The sequence below is a fragment of the Ranitomeya imitator genome, chromosome 7, assembly GCF_032444005.1.
Source record: "Ranitomeya imitator isolate aRanImi1 chromosome 7, aRanImi1.pri, whole genome shotgun sequence".
Classification (NCBI taxonomy): domain Eukaryota; kingdom Metazoa; phylum Chordata; class Amphibia; order Anura; family Dendrobatidae; genus Ranitomeya; species Ranitomeya imitator.
The window spans coordinates 133,075,734-133,102,455 of record NC_091288.1 but is presented as its reverse complement, the minus strand read 5'-3'; the positions used below and the strand labels follow the sequence as shown (position 1 = coordinate 133,102,455).

The following is a 26,722-nucleotide window of genomic DNA, read 5'->3' as shown; positions in this document are numbered from 1 at the left end:
GCGCCTAACAACTACCTATGCAACTCGGCACAGCCTAAGAAACTAGCTAGCCTGAAGATAGAAAAATAGGCCTGACTTGCCCCAGAGAAATACCCCAAAGGAAAAGGCAGCCCCCCACATATAATGACTGTGAGTAAGATGAAAAGACAAAACGTAGGGATGAAATAGATTCAGCAAAGTGGGGCCCGATATTCTTAGACAGAGCGAGGACAGTAAAGAGAACTTTGCAGTCTACAAAAAACCCTAAAGCAAAAACCACGCAAAGGGGGCAAAAATGACCCACCGTGCCGAACTAACGGCACGGTGGTACACCCTTTGCGTCTCAGAGCTTCCAGCAAAACAAAAGACAAGCTGGACAGAAAAAAAGCAACAAAATAGCAAAAAAGCACTTAGCTATACAGAGCAGCAGGTCACAGGAACAATCAGGAGAAGCTCAGATCCAACACTGGAACATTGACAAGGAGCAAGGATAGCAGCATCAGGTGGAGTTAAGTAACGAAACAGCTAACGAGCTCACCAGAACACCTGAGGGAGGAAGCTCAGAAGCTGCAGTACCACTTGTGACCACAGGAGTGAATTCAGCCACAGAATTCACAACAGTACCCCCCCCTTGAGGAGGGGTCACCGAACCCTCACCAGAGCCCCCAGGCCGACCAGGATGAGCCGCATGAAAGGCACGAACAAGATCGGGAGCATGAACATCAGAGGCAAAAACCCAGGAATTATCTTCCTGAGCATAACCCTTCCATTTAACCAGATATTGGAGTTTCCGTCTAGAAACACAAGAATCCAAAATCTTCTCCACAATATACTCCAATTCCCCCTCCACCAAAACCGGGGCAGGAGGCTCAACAGATGGAACCATAGGTGCCACGTATCTCCGCAACAACGACCTATGGAATACATTATGTATGGAAAAGGAGTCTGGGAGGGTCAAACGAAAAGACACAGGATTGAGAACCTCAGAAATCCTATACGGACCAATAAAATGAGGTTTAAATTTAGGAGAGGAAACCTTCATAGGAATATGACGAGAAGATAACCAAACCAGATCCCCAACACAAAGTCGGGGACCCACACGGCGTCTGCGATTAGCGAAAAGTTGAGCCTTCTCCTGGGACAAGGTCAAATTATCCACTACCTGAGTCCAGATCTGCTGCAACCTGTCCACCACAGAATCCACACCAGGACAGTCCGAAGACTCAACCTGTCCTGAAGAGAAACGAGGATGGAACCCAGAATTGCAAAAAAATGGAGAAACCAAGGTAGCCGAGCTGGCCCGATTATTAAGGGCGAACTCGGCCAACGGCAAAAAGGACACCCAATCATCCTGGTCTGCAGAAACAAAACATCTCAGATATGTTTCCAAGGTCTGATTGGTTCGTTCAGTCTGGCCATTAGTCTGAGGATGGAAAGCCGAGGAAAAGGATAGGTCAATGCCCATCCTACCACAAAAGGCTCGCCAAAACCTTGAAACAAACTGGGAACCTCTGTCAGAAACAATATTCTCAGGAATGCCATGCAACCGAACCACATGCTGAAAGAACAAAGGTACCAAATCAGAGGAGGAAGGCAATTTAGCCAAGGGCACCAGATGGACCATTTTAGAAAAGCGATCACAGACCACCCAAATGACTGACATCTTTTGAGAAACGGGAAGGTCAGAAATGAAATCCATCGAAATGTGTCCAAGGCCTCTTTGGGACCGGCAAGGGCAAAAGCAACCCACTGGCACGAGAACAGCAGGGCTTAGCCCTAGCACAAATCCCACAGGACTGCACAAAAGTACGTACATCCCGTGACAGAGATGGCCACCAGAAGGATCTAGCCACTAACTCTCTGGTACCAAAGATTCCAGGATGACCAGCCAACACCGAACAATGAAGTTCAGAGATAAGTTTATTAGTCCACCTATCAGGGACGAACAGTTTCTCCGCTGGACAACGATCAGGTTTATTCGCCTGAAATTTTTGCAGCACCCGCCGCAAATCAGGGGAGATGGCAGACACAATGACTCCTTCCTTGAGAATACCCGCTGGCTCAGATAAACCCGGAGAGTCGGGCACAAAACTCCTAGACAGAGCATCCGCCTTCACATTTTTAGAGCCCGGAAGGTACGAAATCACAAAGTCGAAGCGGGCAAAAAATAACGACCAACGGGCCTGTCTAGGATTCAAGCGCTTGGCAGACTCGAGATAAGTCAAGTTCTTATGATCAGTCAATACCACCACGCGATGCTTAGCTCCTTCAAGCCAATGACGCCACTCCTCGAATGCCCACTTCATGGCCAGCAACTCTCGGTTGCCCACATCATAATTACGCTCAGCGGGCGAAAACTTCCTGGAAAAGAAAGCACATGGTTTCATCACTGAGCAATCAGAACCTCTCTGTGACAAAACCGCCCCTGCTCCAATCTCAGAAGCATCAACCTCGACCTGGAACGGAAGAGAAACATCTGGCTGACACAACACAGGGGCAGAACAAAAACGACGCTTCAACTCCTGAAAAGCTTCCACAGCAGCAGAAGACCAATTAACCAAATCAGCACCCTTCTTGGTCAAATCGGTCAATGGTTTGGCAATGCTAGAAAAATTACAGATGAAGCGACGATAAAAATTAGCAAAGCCCAGGAACTTTTGCAGACTTTTCAGAGATGTCGGCTGAATCCAATCCTGGATGGCTTGGACCTTAACTGGATCCATCTCGATAGTAGAAGGGGAAAAGATGAACCCCAAAAATGAAACTTTCTGCACACCGAAGAGACACTTTGATCCCTTCACAAACAAAGAATTAGCACGCAGGACCTGAAAAACCATTCTGACCTGCTTCACATGAGACTCCCAATCATCTGAGAAGATCAAAATGTCATCCAAGTAAACAATCAGGAATTTATCCAGATACTCACGGAAGATGTCATGCATAAAAGACTGAAACACAGATGGAGCATTGGCAAGTCCGAACGGCATCACTAGATACTCAAAATGACCCTCGGGCGTATTGAATGCAGTTTTCCATTCATCTCCTTGCCTGATTCTCACCAGATTATACGCACCACGAAGATCTATCTTAGTGAACCAACTAGCCCCCTTAATCCGAGCAAACAAGTCAGATAACAATGGCAAGGGATACTGAAATTTAACAGTGATCTTATTAAGAAGGCGGTAATCAATACACGGTCTCAGCGAACCATCCTTCTTGGCTACAAAGAAGAACCCTGCTCCCAGTGGTGATGACGATGGGCGAATATGTCCCTTCTCCAGGGATTCCTTCACATAACTGCGCATAGCAGCGTGTTCGGGCACGGATAAATTAAATAATCGACCTTTAGGGAATTTACTACCAGGAATCAAATTGATAGCACAATCACAATCCCTATGCGGAGGTAGGGCATCGGACTTGGGCTCTTCAAATACATCCTGATAATCAGACAAGAACTCTGGGACCTCAGAAGGGGTGGATGACGAAATCGACAAAAATGGAACATCACCATGTACCCCCTGACAACCCCAGCTGGATACCGACATGGAATTCCAATCCAATACTGGATTATGGGTTTGTAGCCATGGCAACCCCAACACGACCACATCATGCAGATTATGCAACACCAGAAAGCGAATAACTTCCTGATGTGCAGGAGCCATGCACATGGTCAGCTGGGCCCAGTACTGAGGTTTATTCTTGGCCAAAGGTGTAGCATCAATTCCTCTCAATGGAATAGGACACCGCAAAGGCTCCAAGAAAAACCCACAACGTTTAGCATAATCCAAATCCATCAGATTCAGGGCAGCGCCTGAATCCACAAACGCCATGACAGAAAACGACGACAAAGAGCATATCAAGGTAATGGACAGAAGGAATTTGGACTGTACAGTACCAATGACGGCAGACCTAGCGGACCGTTTAGTGCGCTAAGGACAATCAGAAATAGCATGAGTGGAATCACCACAGTAGAAACACAGCCCATTCAGACGTCTGTATTCCTGCCGTTCAACTCTGGTCATAGTCCTATCGCACTGCATAGGCTCAGGTTTAACCTCAGGCAATACCGCCAAATGGTGCACAGATTTACGCTCGCGCAAGCGTCGACCGATCTGAATGGCCAAAGACAAAGACTCATTCAAACCAGCAGGCATAGGAAATCCCACCATGACATCCTTAAGAGCCTCAGAGAGACCCTTTCTGAACAAAGCTGCCAGCGCAGATTCATTCCACTGAGTGAGTACTGACCATTTCCTAAATTTCTGACAATATACTTCTATATCATCCTGACCCTGGCACAAAGCCAGCAAATTTTTCTCAGCCTGATCCACTGAATTAGGCTCATCGTACAGTAATCCGAGCGCCAGGAAAAACGCATCGACACTACTCAATGCAGGGTCTCCTGGCGCAAGAGAAAATGCCCAGTCTTGAGGGTCGCCGCGCAAAAAAGAAATAATAATCAAAACCTGTTGAATAGGATTACCAGAAGAATGAGGTTTCAAGGCCAGAAATAGCTTACAATTATTTTTGAAACTTAGAAACTTAGTTCTATCTCCAAAAAACAAATCAGGAATAGGAATTCTTGGTTCTAACATAGATTTCTGATCAATAGTATCTTGAATCTTTTGTACATTTATAACGAGATTATCCATTGAAGAGCACAGACCCTGAATATCCATGTCCACACCTGTGTCCAGAAACACCCAAATGTCTAGGGGAAAAAAAAAAAAAGTGAACACAGAGCAGAAAAAAAAAAAAAAAAATGATGTCAGAACTTTTTCTTTCCCTCTATTGAGAATCATTAGTAGGGCTCCTTGTACTGTTATGTGTGCTAATGAAAGGTGTTATGAAGGCAATCCAGAGACACAGTGTGCCTAGCGATCAGAGCGCACACAGTGATCTGACAAATACCCAAAAACAAAAGAACGAGCTCTGAGACGTGGAAACTCTGTAGACTGCACACCTGATCCTATCCTAAACACAACTAAAAGCGGCTGTGGATTGCGCCTAACAACTACCTATGCAACTCGGCACAGCCTAAGAAACTAGCTAGCCTGAAGATAGAAAAATAGGCTTGACTTGCCCCAGAGAAATACCCCAAAGGAAAAGGCAGCCCCCCACATATAATGACTGTGAGTAAGATGAAAAGACAAAACGTAGGGATGAAATAGATTCAGCAAAGTGGGGCCCGATATTCTTAGACAGAGCGAGGACAGTAAAGAGAACTTTGCAGTCTACAAAAAACCCTAAAGCAAAAACCACGCAAAGGGGGCAAAAATGACCCACCGTGCCGAACTAACGGCACGGCGTTACACCCTTTGCGTCTCAGAGCTTCCAGCAAAACAAAAGACAAGCTGGACAGAAAAAAAGCAACAAAATAGCAAAAAAGCACTTAGCTATACAGAGCAGCAGGTCACAGGAACAATCAGGAGAAGCTCAGATCCAACACTGGAACATTGACAAGGAGCAAGGATAGCAGCATCAGGTGGAGTTCAGTAACGAAACAGCTAACGAGCTCACCAGAACACCTGAGGGAGGAAGCTCAGAAGCTGCAGTACCACTTGTGACCACAGGAGTGAATTCAGCCACAGAATTCACAACAGATACCGACTTCTTCCTGTATCACTGCTTGAAGAAGTTGTCTTCCAGAAACTGGCAGTAGGTCTGGGAGTTGAGCTTCACTCCATCCTCAACCCGAAAAGGTCCCACAAGTTCATCTTTGATGATACCAGCCCATACCAGTACCCCACCTCCACCTTGCTGGCGTCTGAATCGGAGTGGAGCTTTCTGCCCTTTACTGATCCAGCCTCTGGCTCATCAAGAGTCACTCTCATTTCATCAGTCCATAAATCCTTTGAAAAGTCAGTCTTAAGATCTTTCTTGTGTCAAACAGAAATCAGTCCCAGGAGCGCTGAAGGAAACTCAGACAACATATGTCGTTTACCACAACGCGTTTCGATGGTAAAGACAGTCTTCTTCATGTGGGAGTTTATTAATGGGAACAGGAAGGCAGTATTTAAACAATTAACAGCCAATCACAATGCTGTTCACAGATTTACAAATTTAAAGGAACATTCACTGATAAATCTAATCAAACAATAATCACATAAATTCAAAATATAACATTAAAATCATGTTTTTTTATTTATTTATATATAATATTTAAAACCATATCACAGATAAAAAATAATAAATAAAAGTCATTATGAATCTACACCTATATAGACAAAAAGTTACGTGTTCAATAATTACGACTCTAGCTACTTTCTGAATCATTAAGTTAAGCCCCTCAGGGGTTAATGTACCAAGCTTAAAAATCCCCAAACTCTCACGATTCACAGGACTATTAAAACGATCCGCCACAGAGTCAGGTACATGATCAATAATAATTAATTTTAGCGTTTTAAGATCCTTATGGTGTGCTGTTAAAAAATGTTTTGAAAGGCTGTGCAGGAGAAAGCCATTGCGAATGTTTTGGCGATGCTTATTAAGTCTGGCGTGCATTGTTTGTATGGTTCGGCCTACATATTGCAGGCCTCACCCACATTCCAACAGGTAAACCACATATGGCAATTTAAATTTAAATTAATCTTGTACGAAGTGCCTGTAACATTGGATTTAAAATGAGTTACCCCATTAAGGATGGAGGTACAGCAGAGACATCTTGGGGCTTTACACGGAAAACAGCCAGGGTTCAAAGGTCCTAAGGAGGTGGAAGGATCTGGTCTCATAGTGGTGTTGCTCGGTGCAATGAGGTTGCTTAGTGTACGATTCCTCCGAAATATAGTTCTGGGGTTTGAGGGGATATGTATGGATAGAACTGGGTCTCCTTTAAGGATGGGCCAATATTTTGACAGGAGCCTTTTAATCATACCATGAGACTGGTTGAAGGTGGTCACCAAGCTCCATCTGCCAAATGCAATATCATATGGGGGCAAAGTTGCTTGCTCCTTAATCCTATTGATACAATCCGTTAGAGTTAGAGTTTTGGCCTTCAAAAATGCATCATTAACAAGTTTCCTTGGGTATCCTTTTTGTTGGAACCTCTGATCCAAGATCTTGGCCCCTTTACAGAAATCTGAGTCCCGAGTACAATTCTTACATATTCGCCAATACTGCCCGTATGGAACATTCTGTATCCACCTAGGAAGATGGCCGCTGTTAAAGCTTAAATAGCTGTTCACATCCACTTCCTTAAAGTATGTCATAGTGGAAAAAATGCCAGATTCATCAACCAGTACCATCAAGTCCAAAAACTGAATGGACGTGTTGGAGATGTTGGCAGTGAAATTTAGACCCCAGGAATTTTTATTCAGATCAGAAATAAAATCAAGCTCTTCCCCCTCCGTACCAGTCCAAATTACGAAGAGGTCATCAATAAAGCGTCGATAAAACGCTAATTTATCACATGTCCATGGGGACTGCGCGATGAAGACGGACTCAAATGCCCCCATAAATAAATTTGCATAACTGGGGGCGAATTGCGTCCCAATCGCGCAGCCCCTGACCTGGCGGTAGAAAACATGTTTGAAAGAGAAAATGTTGTTATAAAGTACAAATCAAATGGCATTGAGTATAAAGTCCCTTTGATCAGGGTGTAATGAAGAATCATCTGCAAGAAATTGTTGTACTGCCTCTATGCCCCTATCATGGGGAATATTTGTATAGAGGGCTTGAACGTCCATCGTAATTAAAAAACTGTTTTTGGTAGGTGCTAGCTTAAGAAGGGAATCAATGAGATGAAATGAATCTTTCAGATAGGAGTCCAATCTCATGACATACTTCTGGAGAAAAAGGTCTATGTAATGGGAAAGATTGCTAGTAATTAAACCAATACCTGAAATAATAGGGCGACCAGGGGGATTCTGTGGATCTTTGTGAATTTTTGGAAAAAAATGAAAAAAATGGGGTTTTATAACTGGAAATGTTGAGAACTTGTTACTCTTTTTTGTTTAGAATGCCCAATGAGTGAGCTCCCTTTAACAGTGCATTGTACTCAATGAATACAATAGAGCTATCCTGGTCTAACTTAGAGTAGAACTCGGAATCCCCTAAAAGTGTAAGCGCTTCGCGAATATATGATCCCCTATTCATGACAACTACCCCACCCCCTTTGTCCGCATTTTTTATTATAATCCTCGTGTTTTCCCGTAAGGATTTGATGGCTGCTATTTCACCATTATTCAAATTTCTCCCCAATTTTTTCGTGGAAGGTAGAGATCTAAGATCCTTAAATGTAAGTTGCTGAAACATTTCTAGATGCGACCCTTTGTGGTGAACGGGGTAAAAACGATATTTCTTGGCCCAGTCTTGACATTTTATCATATGTTTCTTGTTCAAAGGTGGTCGTTTTTCAGCCTTCCTTACCTTTGCCATGTCCCTGAGTATCGCACACCTTGTCGTTTTTGTTACTCCAGTAATGTTGCAGCTCTGAAATATGGCACAACTGGTGGCAAATGGCATCTTGGCAGCTTCACGCTTGATTTTCCTCAATTCATGGGCAGTTATTTTACGCCTTTTTTGCCCAACACTCTTCTTGCGACCCTGTTGGCTATTTGCTATGAAACACTTGATTGTTAGGTGATCACGCTTCAAAAGTTTGGAAATTTCAAGACTGCTGCATCCCTCTGCAAGACATCTCACAATTTTGGACTTTTCAGAGCCCGTCAAATCTCTCTTCTGACCCATTTTGCCAAAGGAAAGGAAGTTGCTTAATAATTAAGCACACTTTATATAGGGTTTTGATGTCATTAGTAGTGCTGAGCGATACCTTCCGATATTAAGAAATATCGGTATCGGATTGGATCGGCCGATATAGAAAAAATATCGGATATCGCCGATACCGATACCAATGCAAGTCAATGGGACAAAAATATCAGAATTAAAATAAACCCTTTCTTTCCTTGTAGGTTAATTCCACATGAAGGAAAACAACTAAGAATAATGTAGAATGTATCAGGAGAGGTGGAGGAGACATTAAAGGCATAGAGGTTTAGCCCAATCAACTGAAATAGCAGGAATTAATTTTTTTTAGGACGTTCGTAGTTACGAAGATATTGACTATGTTTAGATTTTTTATATTTTGACAAATATTTATGTTTCACAACTTCCATGCTCTGCACCTTTTTTTAACTTTTTTCACACTTTCTTCATCATCCTCAGCAGCAGCGTCTTTTTCATCAACTTCTTCTTCACCTTATTCATCTTCTTCTTCACCTTCTTCCTATTATTCTTTTTTTAAAAATTCTTCACATTCTTCTTATTCAACTCTTATTCTTCTTCATATTCTACTTCTTCATCTTCTTCATATTCTTCTTCTTCTTGATCATATTCTTATTTGTGACAGGCATTCCTGTTGTTGTTATCTATAAAAGTTTGAAGATTACACCTTCCGTTCTGTCTGTCACAAAAGATTTACAACAGTATTTGTCCGCGTTCAGTTTTGCCTGCAGCAGCAGGTATTTTCCAGGGGCATCACGAGGAGGAACGGACTCACCCCCATACACTGCTTAGTCTTCTTCTGTTTATAATTTAGATAATATCTTTTGCTCTGATTTTCAGTCTTATGCTTAATGTTCTTCTGCTTTTTGTTCTGCAGCTTCTTGTTCTTTTGCTTCTCGGTCTTCAGGCTCATCATCTTTAGGGTCTTGAACTGTAGCAGGAGGTACAAGAAGGCTGAGGAACTGCCGTGAACCAGCTGACGGTACTGAAACCCGGTTACTAAGCAGGAGGTACCCGTGCCACAAAGCACTACCAAGGACCACCTGACGTTGGTGGAACTAGGATACCCAGAAGGAGGCACCTAAGCCAAAAGGCCATGCCCAGAACCAGCTGACTGTGCTGGAACCAGGATGGCTACCCGAAGGTAGAAGAGCCAATGGCATGACCGAGGACCAGCTGACGGTACTGGAACCTGGTTACTAAGCAGGAAGTACCTGTGCCACAAAGCACTGCCAAGGACCACCTGACGTTGGTGGAACTCGGATACCCAGAAGGAGGCACCTAACCCAAATGCTCTGCCCCGAACCAGCTGACGGTGCTGGAACCAGGGGGACCTAGTCAAGATTGTCTTCCCAAGAACCAGCTAACGGTGCTGGAACTCAGATAGGCAGCAGAAGTCCACAGGAAAAGAAAAAATAGCTAGGCCTCGAGCCGGCCGCAGTTACCGAAAACCCACAGTCCTACAGGGGGAGCTTGTCCTATTGGCACTACTGAACCAGCCTTGATTGCCACTTCCCGCAGCCCACATAGGAAGCACCTAAACTGCAGGCACCATAGAGTCGGCTAACCCGACCGCAACACGACAGGACAACATTTTGGAGTCTAAGTGACCTTGACACTACCCGGAAACTGCTGGCGTGCTGGAACCAGGCTGGGCAGGAGGGAGTACCCGTGCCAAAGACACTACAGAGAACCAGCTGACAGTACTGGAACCCGGATGCATTGCCCAAGGTGCAAGAGCCAATGGCACGACCGAGGACCAGCTGACAGTATTGGAACCCGATTACTAAGCAGGAGGTACCTGTGCCACAAAGCATTACCCAGAAGGAGGCACCTAACCCAAAGGCTCTGCCCGGAACCAGCTGAGGGTGCTGGAACCAGGATGGGGAGCAGAAAGTACAAGAGCAAAAGACACTGCCGAGAACCAGCTGACGGAACTGGAACCCGGATGGCTACCCGGAGGTAGAAGAGCCAACGGCACGACCGAGGACCAGCTGACGGTACTGGAACCCGGTTACTAAGCAGGAGGTATCCGTGCCACAAAGCACTACCAAGGACCACCTGACGTTGATGGAACTCGGATACCCAGAAGGAGGCACCTAACAAAAAGGCTCTGCCCGGAACCAGCTGACGGTGCTGGAACCAGGCTGGGCAGGAGGGAGTACCTGTGCCAAAGACACTTCTGAGCAGCAACTGGCGGTGTTGGAGCCCAGGGATTACATGACAAACAGAGTGTAGGCTGAGGCCTAACTGGAGCAAGTTGAAAGGGAACCTATAACCCCCCCCCCCTAGGCGTTAGCAACTGAAAGAGCCACCTTGTGCAGCACTAACGCTGCACAAGGAACAGGTGGCTCTTATAATTATGCTCCTTGCACACGCTGAACTAAACACTTATAAAATGTGTCCACTGATACCGTGAAACCGTCCCGGAGGTGGGACTTTCCTTCGTAATGAGACGCAGCACAGCCGGCATTCATACCCCTTTGGCGCCGGGCGCCGCCTCCTCAGTTTTGTTTGAATCTGTCACGGAGCCTGCGCTGTTATGTTTAACCTTGGCCATGCGCAGTTAGCGCTGCCCGTCTTCTGACATCATTTGGTGTCAGGCTGACTGCGCCTGTGCGGCCGCGCTGCCCGAGATCCCGCCCTGCAGTGACTTCTGATTTAGTCACACTGTGACTGGGATTCATGGGCATGCGCAGAGCATATCTTCGCCTATCACTCCTCTCCATCCGCCTTCTTCAGAGTGTGCAGCATCAGCTGATCCCTAATCACATGCCACAGCCGTAATGCAACACAGTCTGTAGAAGGCGGAGGGAGAAGATTGACAGGCGAAGATATGCACTGTGCATGCCCATGAATCCCAGCCCCACAGTCTGACAAAATCAGAAGATACTGCGGGGCGGGATCACGGGCAGTGAGGCCGCAGTGGCGCAGTCAGCCTGACAGCAAATGATGTCAGAAGACGGGCAGCCCAAGGTTAAACATAACGGCGCAGGCTTCTGGACAGATTTAAACAATGCTGAAGAGGCGGCACCCGGCGCCATGGGGGGTATGAATGCTGGCTGTGCTGTGTCTCATTACGAAGGAAAGTCCCACCTCCGGAATGGTTTCACGGTATGAGGGGACACATATTTTATAAGTGTTAAGTGCAGCGCCTGCAAGGAGCATAACTAAAAGAGCCACCTGTTCCTTGTTCAGCATTAGTGCTGCACAAGGTGGCTCTTTCAGTTACAAACGCCTGGGAGGGGGGGACAGGTTCCTTTTCATTTCTGTAGTAGTGTGAGTGTGGAGGTAGCAGGAGCAATTGCCGGATACACAGCAGGGGATCAGCTGACATTACTGAAACCCAATAACACTGGGTTATGTGTTGACTGTGCAGCCGGCACTTCTGAGCAGCAACTGGCGGTGTTGGAGCCAAGGGATTAAAGTTCAGGTGGTAGAAACATGAACACAACAGAAGACCTGGATACTGTTGCCAACCAGTTATTTAATCTGTAAGAGGAGTGGCAGATTCCTGCGAAATCCAGGCCTTGTTCATGTTCAGAAAAATAAGCCGGTTAACGTTATCGGAGGATAGTCGCTTGAGACGGTCTGTTAGTACACCACCTGTGGTACTAAAGACGCGTTCCGATAATACACTAGCAGCAGGGCAAGCCAGCACTTCCAATGCATACTGTGTAAGCTCTGGCCATGTATTCAGCTTAGAGACCCAAAACTTGAAGGGGGAAGAGCCGTCTGGTAGTGCACTGAGAGGGAAAGACATGTAGTCTGTCACCATCTGACGGAAACATGGCCTCCTGCTCACTGGACCCGTCATTGATGGTTTAGACATGTGTGGCGGGCACACAAAACTTGGCCACTGTTGGGCCATACTGGTCTTGCCTTGTGCTGAGGTACTGCTTCTGCTCCCTATTTGTGCAGAGCTTCCTCCACTACCCACTGAGCTGCTTTGTAAAGCACTAGCAGCACTTCTCTCGATTGGACTGGAGAAGATGATGGACTGCACCAGTGTGTCTTGGTACTCCCGCATTTTATGCTCCCGCTGCAACGGTGTTATGAGGGTTTGTAAGTTGTCCCGGTAGCGCGGATCTAGGAGGGTGTACACCCAATAATCAGCCGTGGTAAGAATGTGGGCGATGCAGCGGTCGTTTCTCAGGCAATACAGTATGAAATCAACCATGTGCTACAGACTGCCAACTGGCCAAGAAACGCTGCCCCCTGCTTGAGGCGTGATCTCTGCCTGCTCTGCATCACCCCACCCTCGCTCTACATACTGATTACTGGAGATTTGTGTAACTCCCTCCTCTGGACAGATGTCTTCCTCCTCCATTGACTCCTCATCCTCCTCACAAAGTGTCCCCTGCCTAGGCCTTTGTGAGGAACTACGTCGCACAGACTGTCCAGAAGCAGATGGCATTTCTGACTCCTCATCCTCCACCTCTTTCACCACCTCATCCCTTAGCGCTTGCAGTGTTCTTTCAAGCAGGCAGATAAGGGGGACAGTCATGCTGACTAGTGCATCATCTGCACTCGCCATCCGCGTGGAATCATCGAAGGCGCGCAAAACTGGCAGATGTCCTTCATAGAGGCCCACTCAGTGGTTGTGAAAACTGAACGGCGCGCAGTGCGACTTTTTTGCGTCTGATGCAGCTGGTACTCCATTACTGCTGGCTGCTGCTCACACAACCGCTCCAACATATGTAACATTGAATTCCACCTGGAGGGTAGGTCACATATGATGCAATGTTCTGGAAGGCGGAATCGGCGCTGCAGAGTTGCAATGCGCGATCTTGCCATGCTGGAACGCCACAAGTGAGCACACTCTAGGCGGACCTTGTGCAGCAGTACATCAAGAGCCGGATAGTCCCTCAAAAAACTCTGCACGACCAAGTTGAGCACATGTGCCAGACATGGGATGTGAGTGAGGTTGCCTAGGCCCAGAGCTGCCACCAGATTTTGGCCATTGTTACACACTACCATGCCTGGCTGGAGATTCGCTGGCACAAACCACACGTCGATCTCCTGCTTGATGGCATTCCAGAGCTCTTGCGCAGTGTGGCTGCGATTCCCCAAAGAAATTAGTTTCAATATGGTGTGTTGACATTTGGCCACGGCTTTGCTCATATCGGTCGGAACAGGTAAGCATTCACGGGTCCATGTGGAGGTGGACCGTGACGGCTCCTGCAGTGATGATTCTGAGGAACTGGAGTATGAGGAGTAGTCAATGTGCACAGACTGGATTCCTGCAATCCTTGGAGTTGGCAGAACATGTAGAGCGCCACTCTCACGATCTGTGCCTGGCTCCACAACATTAATCCAATGAGCAATGAGGGAAACGTATCATTCCTGTCCATGGTGACTGGTCCACACATGGGTGGTGAGGTGGAAATAGGTACTGACGGCGTTTAGTAGCGCATGTTTGTTTCCCTCCACATGCTTTTGCAGGGCAGGGATAGCTTGCCTGCTGAAATAAAAGCGGCTGGGCACATTGTATTGTGGGACTGCCAATGCCATCAAGTTACGGAAGCCGTCAGTCTCCACCAGCCTGAATGAGAGCATTTCAAGGGACAGTAGTTTTGCAATGCCAGCATTCAGAGCCTATGCTCGTGGGTGGTTTGCCGAGAATGGCTGCCTTTTCTCCCATGCCTGTGCTACCGATGGCTGTAAACTGGGCTGGGAGTGTGAGGATGACTGGGAACGTGATGCTGTGGGTGGAATTACACTGGGTCTCTGTACAATGGTGCCAGAGGTTCTTCCATGGCGATCCTGTGAGGAAGCCGAACCAGCTGTGTGTGAGCTGGAGGAAGAGGCTCCCAACACGAGCTGAAGAGGTGGTAGGTGCCGCTATAGGTTGTTTACCAAAAAGCAACGGCCAAAAACAGTATATAGCTCTATCACATTATATACAATATAATACCCCAAAAAACGAAAAAGTGAGTCACAGAGCAAAATATATTAAAATGTAGTATCTTTATTAATCCAAATGATGACTATAAAACCAAGTAACAGAAGAAAAATCAGCAGAGGAAGTGACACCAATCTGCTATGCTCAATGAAGTCCAATACAAATATAAGGGGATATACATATATTATACATTCAAAACGGATACTCCATAAGAGGGGTAACGGGAGACATATTTAGCAGAATACACAGAAGTTATATGTGGCAGCCTGGATTGACATGCAGTTTGTGCAGTCATTAATAATAAACATTAATCAATATGTCTGTAATATCCAGAATCAAACCATACGCGCCCACATAGTGCATAGTATAAACAAGGAGTCCCAACACCCACCATGGGTATGCCGGTAGATGATAAATAGAAGAGGCCCCGATGTGCGTTTCGCTATCAATGCTTCCTCGGGGGGCGTGGTGTTAGGTAAATGTTGCGAGTTTTTATCGGGCTCACCTCACAAGGAGCCCCAATGGCGCGGTCTCAAGCGGCGCTTCCTACAGCATGGCAGTCAGGCTGGAAACCACGGTGCAGGCGTCTGACGTCACAGGTCCCCGCCCACCGCCGACGCGTCAGCAGTGATGGGCGGGGAGGTTCAGCGATGTAAAGACGCGTATCCATGGAGACCGGCCAGCACCAGCCATAAGAAGCACTCGCCGCAGCCAAGATAGAAGGGCAATAAAGAAGCTACGCCGCACAAACAAAAGGTGGGAAGGGAGGGCGGACAGACACAAACAAATAAACAAAGACATAAAGAAATAACATACCTGATACATGAACCGTGAAAAAGTCACCCAGAAAGGGCTGTGAGCAAGAAAGAAAAGGGGAAGGGAAAAAAGAAAAATAAGATAAGGTGATTGTGCCAATGTGAATGAAAGTGAATGAATAAACTGAGAAGTACAAAAGAAGTGCCCAGTATATTTGGCAAGGATAAGGTGTAAATAACAGAAAAATGACTATATTATTAGAAGATTGGTGTAAAACAATCAATATTCTAATATAAATATAAGTGACAGTGCATAATTTATGAAGTGATAAAAATGCATATACAATATGAAAGATCAAGAGATCGACAATGATGGTCAGATATAAATAAAAATGCAAATGCACATAAATACTGATAAAAGCATAAAAAGGGTATATCATTATAAAGTGCAAATATGTGCAAAAAATGAGGCATAGCACAAAAATAGGATCAACACAATGATCCACAAAAGCCCACTCACACACACGCATACAATGGCAAGAAAGAAATAAAACATATCATCCGCTCTTTCATTTCCCTTTTCTTTCTTCACCTTTCCCATCCTGTAGAGTAAAAAGAGGGTCAGTGCAGAAATCACCAATGCAACAATAGAAAGCAGACCTGCACGATAAAAGATAAAAAAGTGACAGTTAAAATACGCATAATAAAAGAATACAACACAACTAAAACAATTTATAAAAATGGAGCGAAGCTGAGTATTTCCTTCAGGCCCTTTGGACGCACACAAACTATTTTAAATATCCAGCGTGCCTCCAGTTGGGCTAGCTTTTTCTTGATATCATCGGGGGTTTTCTGCAGCTTTGTCACTTCACGGACTCAGTTAATGGAGCCCCACTATCTATTCAAACTAAATTTGTGTTCTAAAAGCCAAGAAGTGCTCTTTCCCATCCGAACCCTGCCGTGTGCTCAAACAGCAGTGTACAACCACATATGCTGTCACATTCAGGAGAAATTTTATAACAAATTGTGGGATGCCATTTCTCCCAAATCCCCATGTGTAAATTATAAATTTGATGCGAAAACAGTATTTTAGTGGATTTTTTTTTGTTCTCACAATCAAAATGTTGTAAAGATTTGTGAATCACCTGTAGGTTAAAAATGCTCACTACACCCTTTTATGAATTCCTTGAGGGGTCTAATTTCCAAAATGGAATCACTTGTGGGGGGTGTTTGCTGTTTTTGCATGTCAGAAGCTCTCCAAATGTAATGAAGAGAAAGAGAAAAATGACTTTATTATTACTGACACTACACACAAGTAGATTAGAAATAGTTAAAAAAGTGACAAAAACAATGGGGTCTCAGGCCAGGTGACCAACTGAAATAATAGAAAACCAATATATTACAGGTAGACAGTGCCATTGTGTACAATAATCATGTGATAAGATCATACAAACTGATGTCAAATTCCCCTGATGAAGCCGTGAGCCATGCAGCAATACGCGTGGGGGTGGGTCCCTTGACTGGTTCCATGTCTCTTTATTGTCCCATTCTTGCACCCTGCATGTTCTAGGTGTATTTATCAGGGAAGATTGCATCTTTCTGGACAGGTACATATACCTCTGAGACCTTTTGCTAGTCACAGCTTCCATGCACTTGCATGCGTTCCTTATTAGGTGGCAGTTCTGCATCTTGCCATGGCCACCTTATTCAGGGAAGTGAGCCGAGTTACCTCTCTTCACCAGATGCCTTGTTTTCTCTGGGTGATTGCTGCATGATTCATTTGTTACCATTGGGGCATTTGTTAGGTCATTTTGTTCACATTTGCCTTTTTTACATTATACAGCCTTGACCTACTTGACCTTCAAATCAGGATTTTGGTACCTTCTATTTCCTTATTTGAAGGCAGTTTGTCTGATCTTATCACATGATTATTGTACACAATATTTAGTACTGTCTACCTGTAATATATTGTTTTCTTATTCTGTCAGTTATTTATCTGGCCTGGGACCCTATTGTTTTGCCACTTTTTTAACTGTTTTAATCTACTTGTGTGTAGTGTCGGTAACAATAAAATTGTTTATTTTCTATAAGGGAGTGTGCACATCCATTGGGCAGTGCTTTTTCTCTTTGTCCTCATTGTATTACTGTTTCTACCCCTGTAGCACCTCCTTTTCTAATTTTATCTGGTCTATGTGAATTTTTTCTATTGATAGTGTGCCCTTACTCTATATACGTACGAGCTCTCCAAATGTGACATGGCATTCACAATCTATCCAAGACAGGTAGCGCTCTTTCCTTTCCTAGCCCTGCCTTATGCCTAAATAGAAGTTTTTGACCGCATTTGAGGTATCATCATGTTCGAGAGAGATTGCGCAACAAATTTTGGGGTCCATTTTCTCCTGTTACCCTTGAGAAAGTAAAAAAATGGAGCTAAAAGTACATTTTTATGGGTAAAATGTGATTTTTTTTTAAATTTTCACAGCTCTATGTTATAAACTTCTGTGAAGCACCTGACGCATCAAGGTGCTCATCAAAACTCTAGATACATTTAATGAGGGGTCTAGTTCCCAAAATGGGGTAACTTGTGGAGGATTTCTACTGTTTAGGCACATCAGTATCTCTTCAAATGTGATATGACGTCCGCTATCGATTCCAGCCATTTTTGCGCTCAAAAATTCAAACTGTGCTCCTTCCCTTTCTGAAACCTGCCGTGCACCCAAACAGTGGTTTTCCCCCCACATATGGGCTATCGGCGTACTCTGGAGACATTGCAACATACATTTTCAAGTCCATTTTCCCTTTTTACCCTTGTAAAAATAAAAAAATTTGGGGCCAAATTAAAATTTTTGTGAAAAAAGTTAAATGTTCATTTTTTCCATCCACATTAGTTTAATTCATGTGACGCACCTGAAGGGTTAATAAACTTTTTGAATGATGAATTGAGGATTTTGAGGGGTGCAGTTTTTAGAATGGTCTCACTTTTGGGTATTTTGTGTCATATAGGTTCCTCAAAGTAACTTCAAATGTGATTTGATCCCTAAAAAAATGGTTTAGCAAATTTTGGGGGAAAAATTAACCCTTATAACTTCTTAACAAAAAAAAAATGTTTGAAAATTTGTGCTGACGTAAAGTAGATATGTGGGAAATGTTATTTATTAACTATTTTGTGTGACATAACTGTCTGATTTAAGGGGATAAGAATTAAAAGTTTGAAAATTGTAAAATTGTCCAAATGTTTACCAAATTTCCATTTTTTTCACAACTAAAGGCATCATATCGAAGAAATTTTACCACTATCATGAAATACAATATGTCACTAAAAAAAATTTCAGAATCAGTGGGATCCCTTGAAGCGTTCCAGTGTTATTACCTTATAAATGACACTAGTCAGAATTGTAAAATTTTACTTGATGATTAAGGTCAAAATTGGCTAAGTCACTAAGGAGTTAAATTCAGTGCCAAAGATGATGTACAGTACAATTTTTATGATTAAATTATTTACCGTGTATACTCTAGTAAAAGTCGACCTGAGTATAAGCCGAGGCACCTAATTTTGCCACATAAAAATGGGAAAACGTGTTGACTTGAGTATAAGCCGTTTATTCATTGTCCCCTTATCCCTATTCTGGTATGCATGGTTCCCCATCCCTGTCCTCATATGCATGGCTCCCCATCCATGTCCTTGTATGCGTGGCTCCCTGTCCTTGCATTATTGGATCCCCATCCTTGTATGCATGGTTCCTATTAAAATAAAACACATCATACTTACCTTCCCTGCGTGCCTTTGCTGCATCTCGTTCCAGCGCAAGCAGCTCTTCCAGCTGAGCAATCATGTGTATCCGCGCATTAAAATAATGATTATTCACTCCACGCCTGGGAGTGGAGTAGGGTGAATATTCATTACCTTAATGAGCGAGGGACTCGTGATCGCTCGGCCGGAATTGCTGCTGGCGCTGAAACAAGATTCATCGAGGGCACACATGGAATGTAAGTAGGATGTGTGCTGGAAGCCTGTGGCTGTAACTGTGCATGCCATAATACAAATGAATATTAACTGCCAGCGCAGTCAATATTCATTTGTCTTTAGCAGTGGGCAAAGTTACAGATGCAGCCTCCGGCTCTTGCCTCTGTGACCCGCTGCTCCGCCGCTCCTTTTCCCCGCGCTATTTTTCTGGGACAATGACTTGTGTATAAGCCAAGGGCGTTTTCAGCACACAAAAAATGTGCTGAAAAACTCAGCTTATGCATGAGTATATACTGTATTTTTAGTGTAGTTTCTTTTTTCATTATTTTGTTTCTTTTGCAGCAAACTTTTGAAGATTACAGCAAGTCTTCAGCTTCCTGTTTCAATTTTAGTTGTGGCCTTTGGACAACTTCATTTATACAGAGTACCTTATTTTATTACATTTTCTTTTTTTCTAAATTCATTGTCATGCTTTATATAGTACAGCTGTTGTTGGCACCTATTCTGAGTTTTCCTATTATTAGGTATTTGCACATTAATTCTTATTATATTTTTAAGATTAAGTGAATAAAAACATTTGCATAAATATGTTGTTGCTGCATTGTTATGTTTTATTGTTCATATATATTTTTTTAATTAATCTGAATGCACAAAGCATGTCATGTGGTTTAAAAAATGTCTGAGTAAAAGTATCCATAGTCTGTTTCCAAGTAAAAACATTGGTGCCTCCATTACTACTTAGTAGTGATGAGCGAACGTGCTCTCCAGGGTTGAGCGACTTTTCTTTTTATAGGATCGGGTCGGGTTTCACGAAACCCGACTTTTTCAAAAGTTGGGTCGAGTGAAATCGGCCGATCCTATAGAAAAGTGGGGGTCGGCCGAAACACGAAACCCAATTCAGTGCATTGGGTTTCTAATGGTTCCCAGGGTCTGAAGGAGAGGAAACTCTCCTTCAGGCCCTGGGATCCATATTTAAGTGTAAAATAAAGAATCAAAATAAAAAATATTGATATACTTTCCGTTTGACTGAAACATAAAAAAATTATGTCGGAGTAAATAATCCAATGCCAGTACAATAAATTGCTTAAGAGGTAACAAATAAGCACTGTACTGATCCAAATGATATTTCACAGCTACCATTGCTGTGGTGTGAGGAATAGAAGAGTACAAATTTGTTACATCACATGTTGCAAAAGAATAATCTGAATGCCAAGTAAAAGTATCAAAAACCTTCAAAACCATGGAGGTGTCCTTCAAATAACCTGGAGTTCTAGCTATAAGGGGCTGAAGGTGACCATCAATCCATTCACTGAGATTCTCATTCAATGAACCTATGCCTACTATTATAGGTCTCAAGGGAGGTGGAACAACTTCTTTATGAATCTTGGGCAAACCATGAAAAATTGGAATAATGGGAATATCAGATGACTGCTGATAAACCAGCAGATGAAGATATTCGTGTTACTTCTTCTAATCCATCATATTATCCTGCACAATCGAGGGTTCCCTCCTTGGACCCTTTTCAATCTCTGGTTGAGAGAGATCTTAGGAGGCTACATGCTGATACACGTGATAGTCACTTTTATAGGAACTTTGATAAATCTCAGTCTGATTCTGTCAAGGACTTATAACACAATCCACACTTGACTATAGGTCAATCTGACAAAGGGGGATGTGTTGTTGTGCTTGAAACGGATTTGTATTGCACAATGTTTTTTCTCTTCTGAATGGTACTAATACTTACTTGAGGTTGAGGTCTGATCCTACGATTGCACTTAAATCTGCATTGTCTCAGTGTCTAAATGAGGGCACCAGGCTATGTGTTCTCGATTCTAAGCTATATAGGTGGTTGAATCCTGAATTTCCCATTATTCTGACATATGGACTTGAAATTGGCAACGTGGTGAGCTTTCTACACTTCCCCTCCCTCCTTTCCTCCTATGTTATCACTATGCTCGGTGTACTTGGCGAGCACCGAGTATTTCCGGGATTATTCGGCGGAAGCTCAGGTCTCCGCCCTGCAATTTTGGCGCTATTTAGAGTGCCAATGACCATGCAGGGATTGTCTGCCATGCACTGCAATGCCGCAGCCGTCTTTGTTGTGGTATTACAGTGATTGGCTGGCTGCACAGCGTCATCAGGTTTGTAAGAGACCTGGCACCGCCCTGCTCGTCGCATTCTGCTCTGGACTTAGCTAGTGTAGGGACAGCTGCTGCTGAGATAGGGTCAGAATCGTTCTTTTTAATAGTTACTTTGGTTCTGCTAGTGTTCAGTCCACAAATCCTGAGGAACCAACAGTTCTTTTTAGGGCTAATTCGGGGGTACAGAGATTGTAGCTCTGGGTAGGCAGGGGGCATCTATGTGCACATATCCACATCAGTGCAAGGCCTACAGGCACTGTATGTGAGTACATACATACACTGCATACCTCCAAAAGCTCCATTACTGTATGCTGCTGCTTATTTAATATATACCTAGCTGTAGTTATCTGTGGCCAGCTTTTTTTAATTTTTTGTAGCTTATACCTGCTAATTTTATTTTAAAGCAATCAATAGCCCACTTTTTTCTACATTTATTTGCTTGGTCACACTGCAGACTACAGCCAGGTTATTGAAATAGAAGAGCATGTAAATTTAAGAATTTAATTTTTTTTTCTCCCGGGTATCAGATGTGAGTGCGCCAAAAAATCTGTCCTTTTTTTTGGTACTATCTAATTTTTTGTGGTGTCTTACAGCATTTTTGGACACCATTTTGCTGCCCCAAAAATCTGTAGCTGTCCCAAAAATATTTAGCTACAGTTCTTATATTTACCACTGTGAATTGTACGCCACATGCATCGCATATAATTGCACTATATATTTTAGTTTTAGTACTCCATTTTTTTTAGTATGATCATATCCAACTTGTTGACACAATTTTGGTGTGCCCAAACAAATCTGGGCCACATTTTGATCAGTCTGTTATCTCAGGCTGACGCCTGGTGTACCTGTGGTGTAAATCTCTTTGCTTCACAGGCATACATTGCATAGTTCTGTCTGCTAGCCTTGTTCTACTCAGTATTTTAGTGTTTTAAAAAATTACAAAAAACCAATTCAATTTATACAGTCTGATATTTCCGTCAGACGCCTGGTGTATCTGGTGGAATAATCTTGGCTTCGCAGGCATACGTTGCATATTTCTGTCTGCTAGCCTTGTTCTGCTCAGTATTTGTTGCTTAAAATATATTTGAAAGAAAAGCAAAACATTTTAACTGTTATCTCCGTGAGACCCCTGGTGTATCTGTGCTGGAAAAATCTTGGCTTCGCAGGCATACGTTGCATAGTTCTGTCTGCTAGCCTTGTTCTACTCCGTGTCATGGCCTCGGATACTAACCTGCCTTCTCCCATCCCTCTGCGCGCTCCCTACTTGGTCCCTCGCCACTCCTCCTCTGTCTTCTGTGGATCCCGGCGAATCGTTCCCTCACTCATGCACGGTTGCGTCTCCTCCGCCGCTGGATATCCTGGGAGGCTGGTGGCTCCTCCCCAACATGGCAGCATCCATCGGCCATTTCTTCCCGGCATCTTCCTAGGTAAGACGCCTGTGCTTCTAAGGGTATACATTGTGTTTCTTGCCAACACCTTCCTTATCCTCAGGCTCCTTTTTGTCTCTGCCCTTCCAGCCCTGAATCTCTGACGTGCCTGTCCTGAGTCTCAGCTGTGCCTGCTGTTATGATCTGGTAGTTTAGGAGCAACATGGAACGAGCTCTGAAGGACGTGGTAACTGTACTGACCGCAGTCCCTAAGCTCAACACAACACTAAAAGTAGCCGTGGAATGCTCCTAACTCTCCCTAGGCATCTCGTCACAGCCTAAGAGCTAACTACCCCTAAAGATAGAAGCAGGAAAGCTATCTTGCCTCAGAGAAAATCCCCAAAGGATAGATTAGCCCCCCACAAATAATGACTGTGAGTGGAGAGGGAAAAGACATACACAGAATGAAACCAGGATGAGCACAGGAGGCCAGACTAACTAAATAGAAAGGACAGGATGGAATACTGTGCGGTCAGTATAAAACACTACAAAAAATCCACGCAGAGTTTACAAAAATCTCCACACCTGACTAAAGGCGTGGAGGGCAAATCTGCCTCCCAGAGCTTCCAGCAAGACAGAATTAATTCATACTGATAAGCTGGACAAACATAAAAAGCACTGAACAGATAAGTCCACAATCTATGGACAGAAAAGAGCAAGCAAAAACTTAGCTTTGCTGAACTGGTCAGGATAACCGGGAAATCCAAAGAGATGTGAATCCAACCAGGAACCATTTACAAGTGGCACTGGCTGAAGGAAAAGCCAGGCCTAAATAGCAGAGCAGAAGAGACGATAAGTGGAGGCAGCTGATGACAGCTAACTCCAAGGAGCAGCCATACCACTAGAAACCACAAGAGGGAGCCCAAGAGCAGAACTCACAAAAGTGCCACTTACAACCACCGGAGGGAGCCCAAGAGCGGAATTCACAACAGCCTGCCTAGTGTCTCTGCCTTTCCAGTCCTGTGTCTCTTACGTTCCTGCCCTGTGTCTCTGCTGTTCCTGCCCTGTGTCTCTGCTGTGCCTGCCCTGTGTCTCTGCCATGCCTGCCCTGTGTCTCTGCCGTGCCTGCCCTGTGTCTCTGCCATGCCTGCCTAGTGTCTCTGCCATTCCAGTCCTGTGTACCTGCCATTCCTGCCCTGTGTCTCTGCCATGACTGCCCTTTGCCTCTGCCAAGCCAGCCTTGTGCCGCTGCCGCACTTGCCCTGTGTCTCAGCCATACCAGTCCCGTGTCTCTGCTGAGCCTGTCCTGTGTCTCTGTGGTGCCATTCCCGTGTCTCAACCGTACCACCCTGCATCTGTCTGTTTCCTTCAGTCCTCAGTCTCTTTTCCTCTCCTTGTACTCTCCTCTTTAGTTCTAGCAGTTGTGTCTCCATCCCCTTTGGGCCTGCTCCTAATGCTCTCTGTATAGGGGGTGATTCCATCTGGTACACTCACCTTCTGGGGCTCTAGAGCCACGACCCAGAGGGTCCACTCTCGGATTCCTATTCTGAATCCTAATAGTAAGCATAGGCCATGGACCCCGCTGGAGCTTCTGCCGCTCAGAAAGAACTGGTCTTTTTACTGGAGAATCAAACCTGTATCATGTCCTTCATGAAAACAATGGACACCCGACTCTCCTCGCTTCAGTCTACGGATCCTGGGAATGCCTCTCAGCTAGCTTGCCTACTTCAGGAGTTGGCTCAGCAGCATGACACCCAGGCTCATATTCATAGTTATATGGCTGCGGTGGATGACCGGTTGCTCTCCTTGCAGTCGGCGGCTTCTACATCTGCCTCTGCTTCTGCTCCCCACCCTCCTTCCTGTTTGGCTAAACCACCTCGGTACAGCGGTGATCCCAAACTGTGTCGGGGTTTTCTAAATCTATGTCGCCTCCATTTTGAACTTTTGCCCCAGCGATACCCTACTGATTGGGCAAAAGTGGCCTTTTTGATTTCCCATCTGGAGGGGGTTGACTTGGCATGGGTTAATCCTCTCTGGGAGCGAGACGATCCCATAGTCTCCCAGTTGTCTGTATTTTTGGAGACTTTTCATCATGTTTTCAATGAATCGGGGCGTCTTGCCTCTACTACTGAGGCTCTTTTTAACCTCCAGCAAGGGTCCCTAACTATAGGGTAGTAAGCTATCCAGTTTCGTACTCTGTCATCTGATTAAGGCTGGAATAATGAGGCTTTGGTGGCTGCATTTTTGCGGAGCATCTCCCGTTGTGTAAAAGATGAACTAGCAGGTCGTGACACCCCAACTGTCTTGGAGAATTTGATTTCCCTGGCTACTCGTATTGATCTTCGTTTCCAGGAGCATGCCCGAGAGAGGAAACTTCTTTGCCCTTCACCTTCCAGTCATAGACCATCCAGTCCTAGACCCGGAACGTCTTCCACAGCATCTGCTCCTGAACCGATACAAGTTGATAGTCTCAGGATGTCGGAACAATGACGTAAGGAGAGACGTACTCAAGGACTTCGTTTCTATTGCAGGAGTGCCTCCCATCTGCTTCGAGCTTGTCCAGAACGTCCTGAAAACTTCTCCACCTAGGTCAGGTAAGAGAGGCCTCCCTAGGTGTATGTGATACCTCTCTACCTCTTACTTTATCTGTCTTATTGCATGTGGGTGGTAAAGGTTTTTCACTAGCCGCTTATGTAGATTCGTACGCTGCGGGAAATTTTATTAGGCTCGAGGAGGTCATTAAATTCTCTGTTCCTGTGAGGACCTTGGAAAATCCACAAATCCTTGCATCCGTTGATGGTAAACATTTACATGAGACCATTACTCAAGTTACTCATGAGGTGGAGCTTCAAGTAGGGGCTTTGCATAGGGAGAAAATTGCATTTTATGTTTAGGCCGGTCTTTCTCATCCAGTACTTCTTGGTCTTCCATGGTTGTGGATCCACGAGCAGTCTTTAGATTGGCATAATGGTAATATTTTGCGCTGGTGAGAGTTCTGCCGGGGGTCTAGTCTGCTGCCGGTGCATCCAGTAGGTGCTTCTTCTCCTTTTTTCTCCTACGGATTGCTCTGCAACTATAGTTCCTTCTCGGATGTCTTCGACGAAAGGGAGGCTGAGAGTCTTCCCCCTGCACCGACCCTACGGATGCCCCATTGATCTCATTCCTGGTGCTGCTCCTCCTACAGGAAGGATCTACCCCCTCTCGCCTACAGAGACGCAAGCCATGTCGCAATATGTTCAAGAGAATCTTACCAAGGGTTTCATTCAGAAGTCCTCATCTCCTGCCGGAGCAGGCTTCTTCTTCGTAAAGAAAAAGGATGGCTCTCTTCGTCCTTGCATTGATTACCGAGGACTAAACAACAGTACGGTGAAGAACAAATGCCTGTTGCCACTTATTCCTGAGCTCTTCAATCGCTTGAGGGAAGCACAGATATTTACCAAGCTTGATCTGCGTGGAGCTTACAATCTCGTTCGAATTCGTGCTGGGGATGAGTGGAAGGCCGCATTTAACACTCATGTCGGTCACTATGAGTATTTAGTTATGCCGTTTGGCCTCTGCAAAGCTCCTGTGGTATTACAAGAGTTTGTAAATGACGTTTTCTGTGATCTCCTCCAATATCTTGGTTTATCTAGACGACATTCTCATCTTTTTTCCAAATCTCTCCACCCATAGACGAGACACACACAAACGGTAATCGTTAAGCACATCATATAATTAAGGCCAAGGGTATATTACCATGAGAAACCTCCCAATTAGGGTTGTGCGAAAAGGATCGGACAAATTAAAAAATCGCTGACTTTCGGCAAAGTTGGGTTTCATGAAACCCGACCCGATCCTATTGTGGGATCAGCCATGAGGTCGGCGATCTTCGCGCCAAAGTCGCGTTTCGT

General features: G+C 44.7%; 1 protein-coding gene across 1 annotated transcript in view; it reads left to right on the top strand.

The window, feature by feature from the left end:
• The window catches only part of PGAP1 (post-GPI attachment to proteins inositol deacylase 1), a 1,319,879-nt gene extending 1,299,969 nt beyond the window's left edge, over positions 1-19,910 (top strand). The window contains exon 27 of the mRNA XM_069733825.1: positions 19,667-19,910. Within this exon, the coding sequence (XP_069589926.1) occupies positions 19,667-19,805 (139 nt within the window). The 3' untranslated portion in view covers positions 19,806-19,910. The remainder of the gene's footprint in view (positions 1-19,666) is intronic.
• Positions 19,911-26,722: the final 6,812 nt, after the last annotated feature.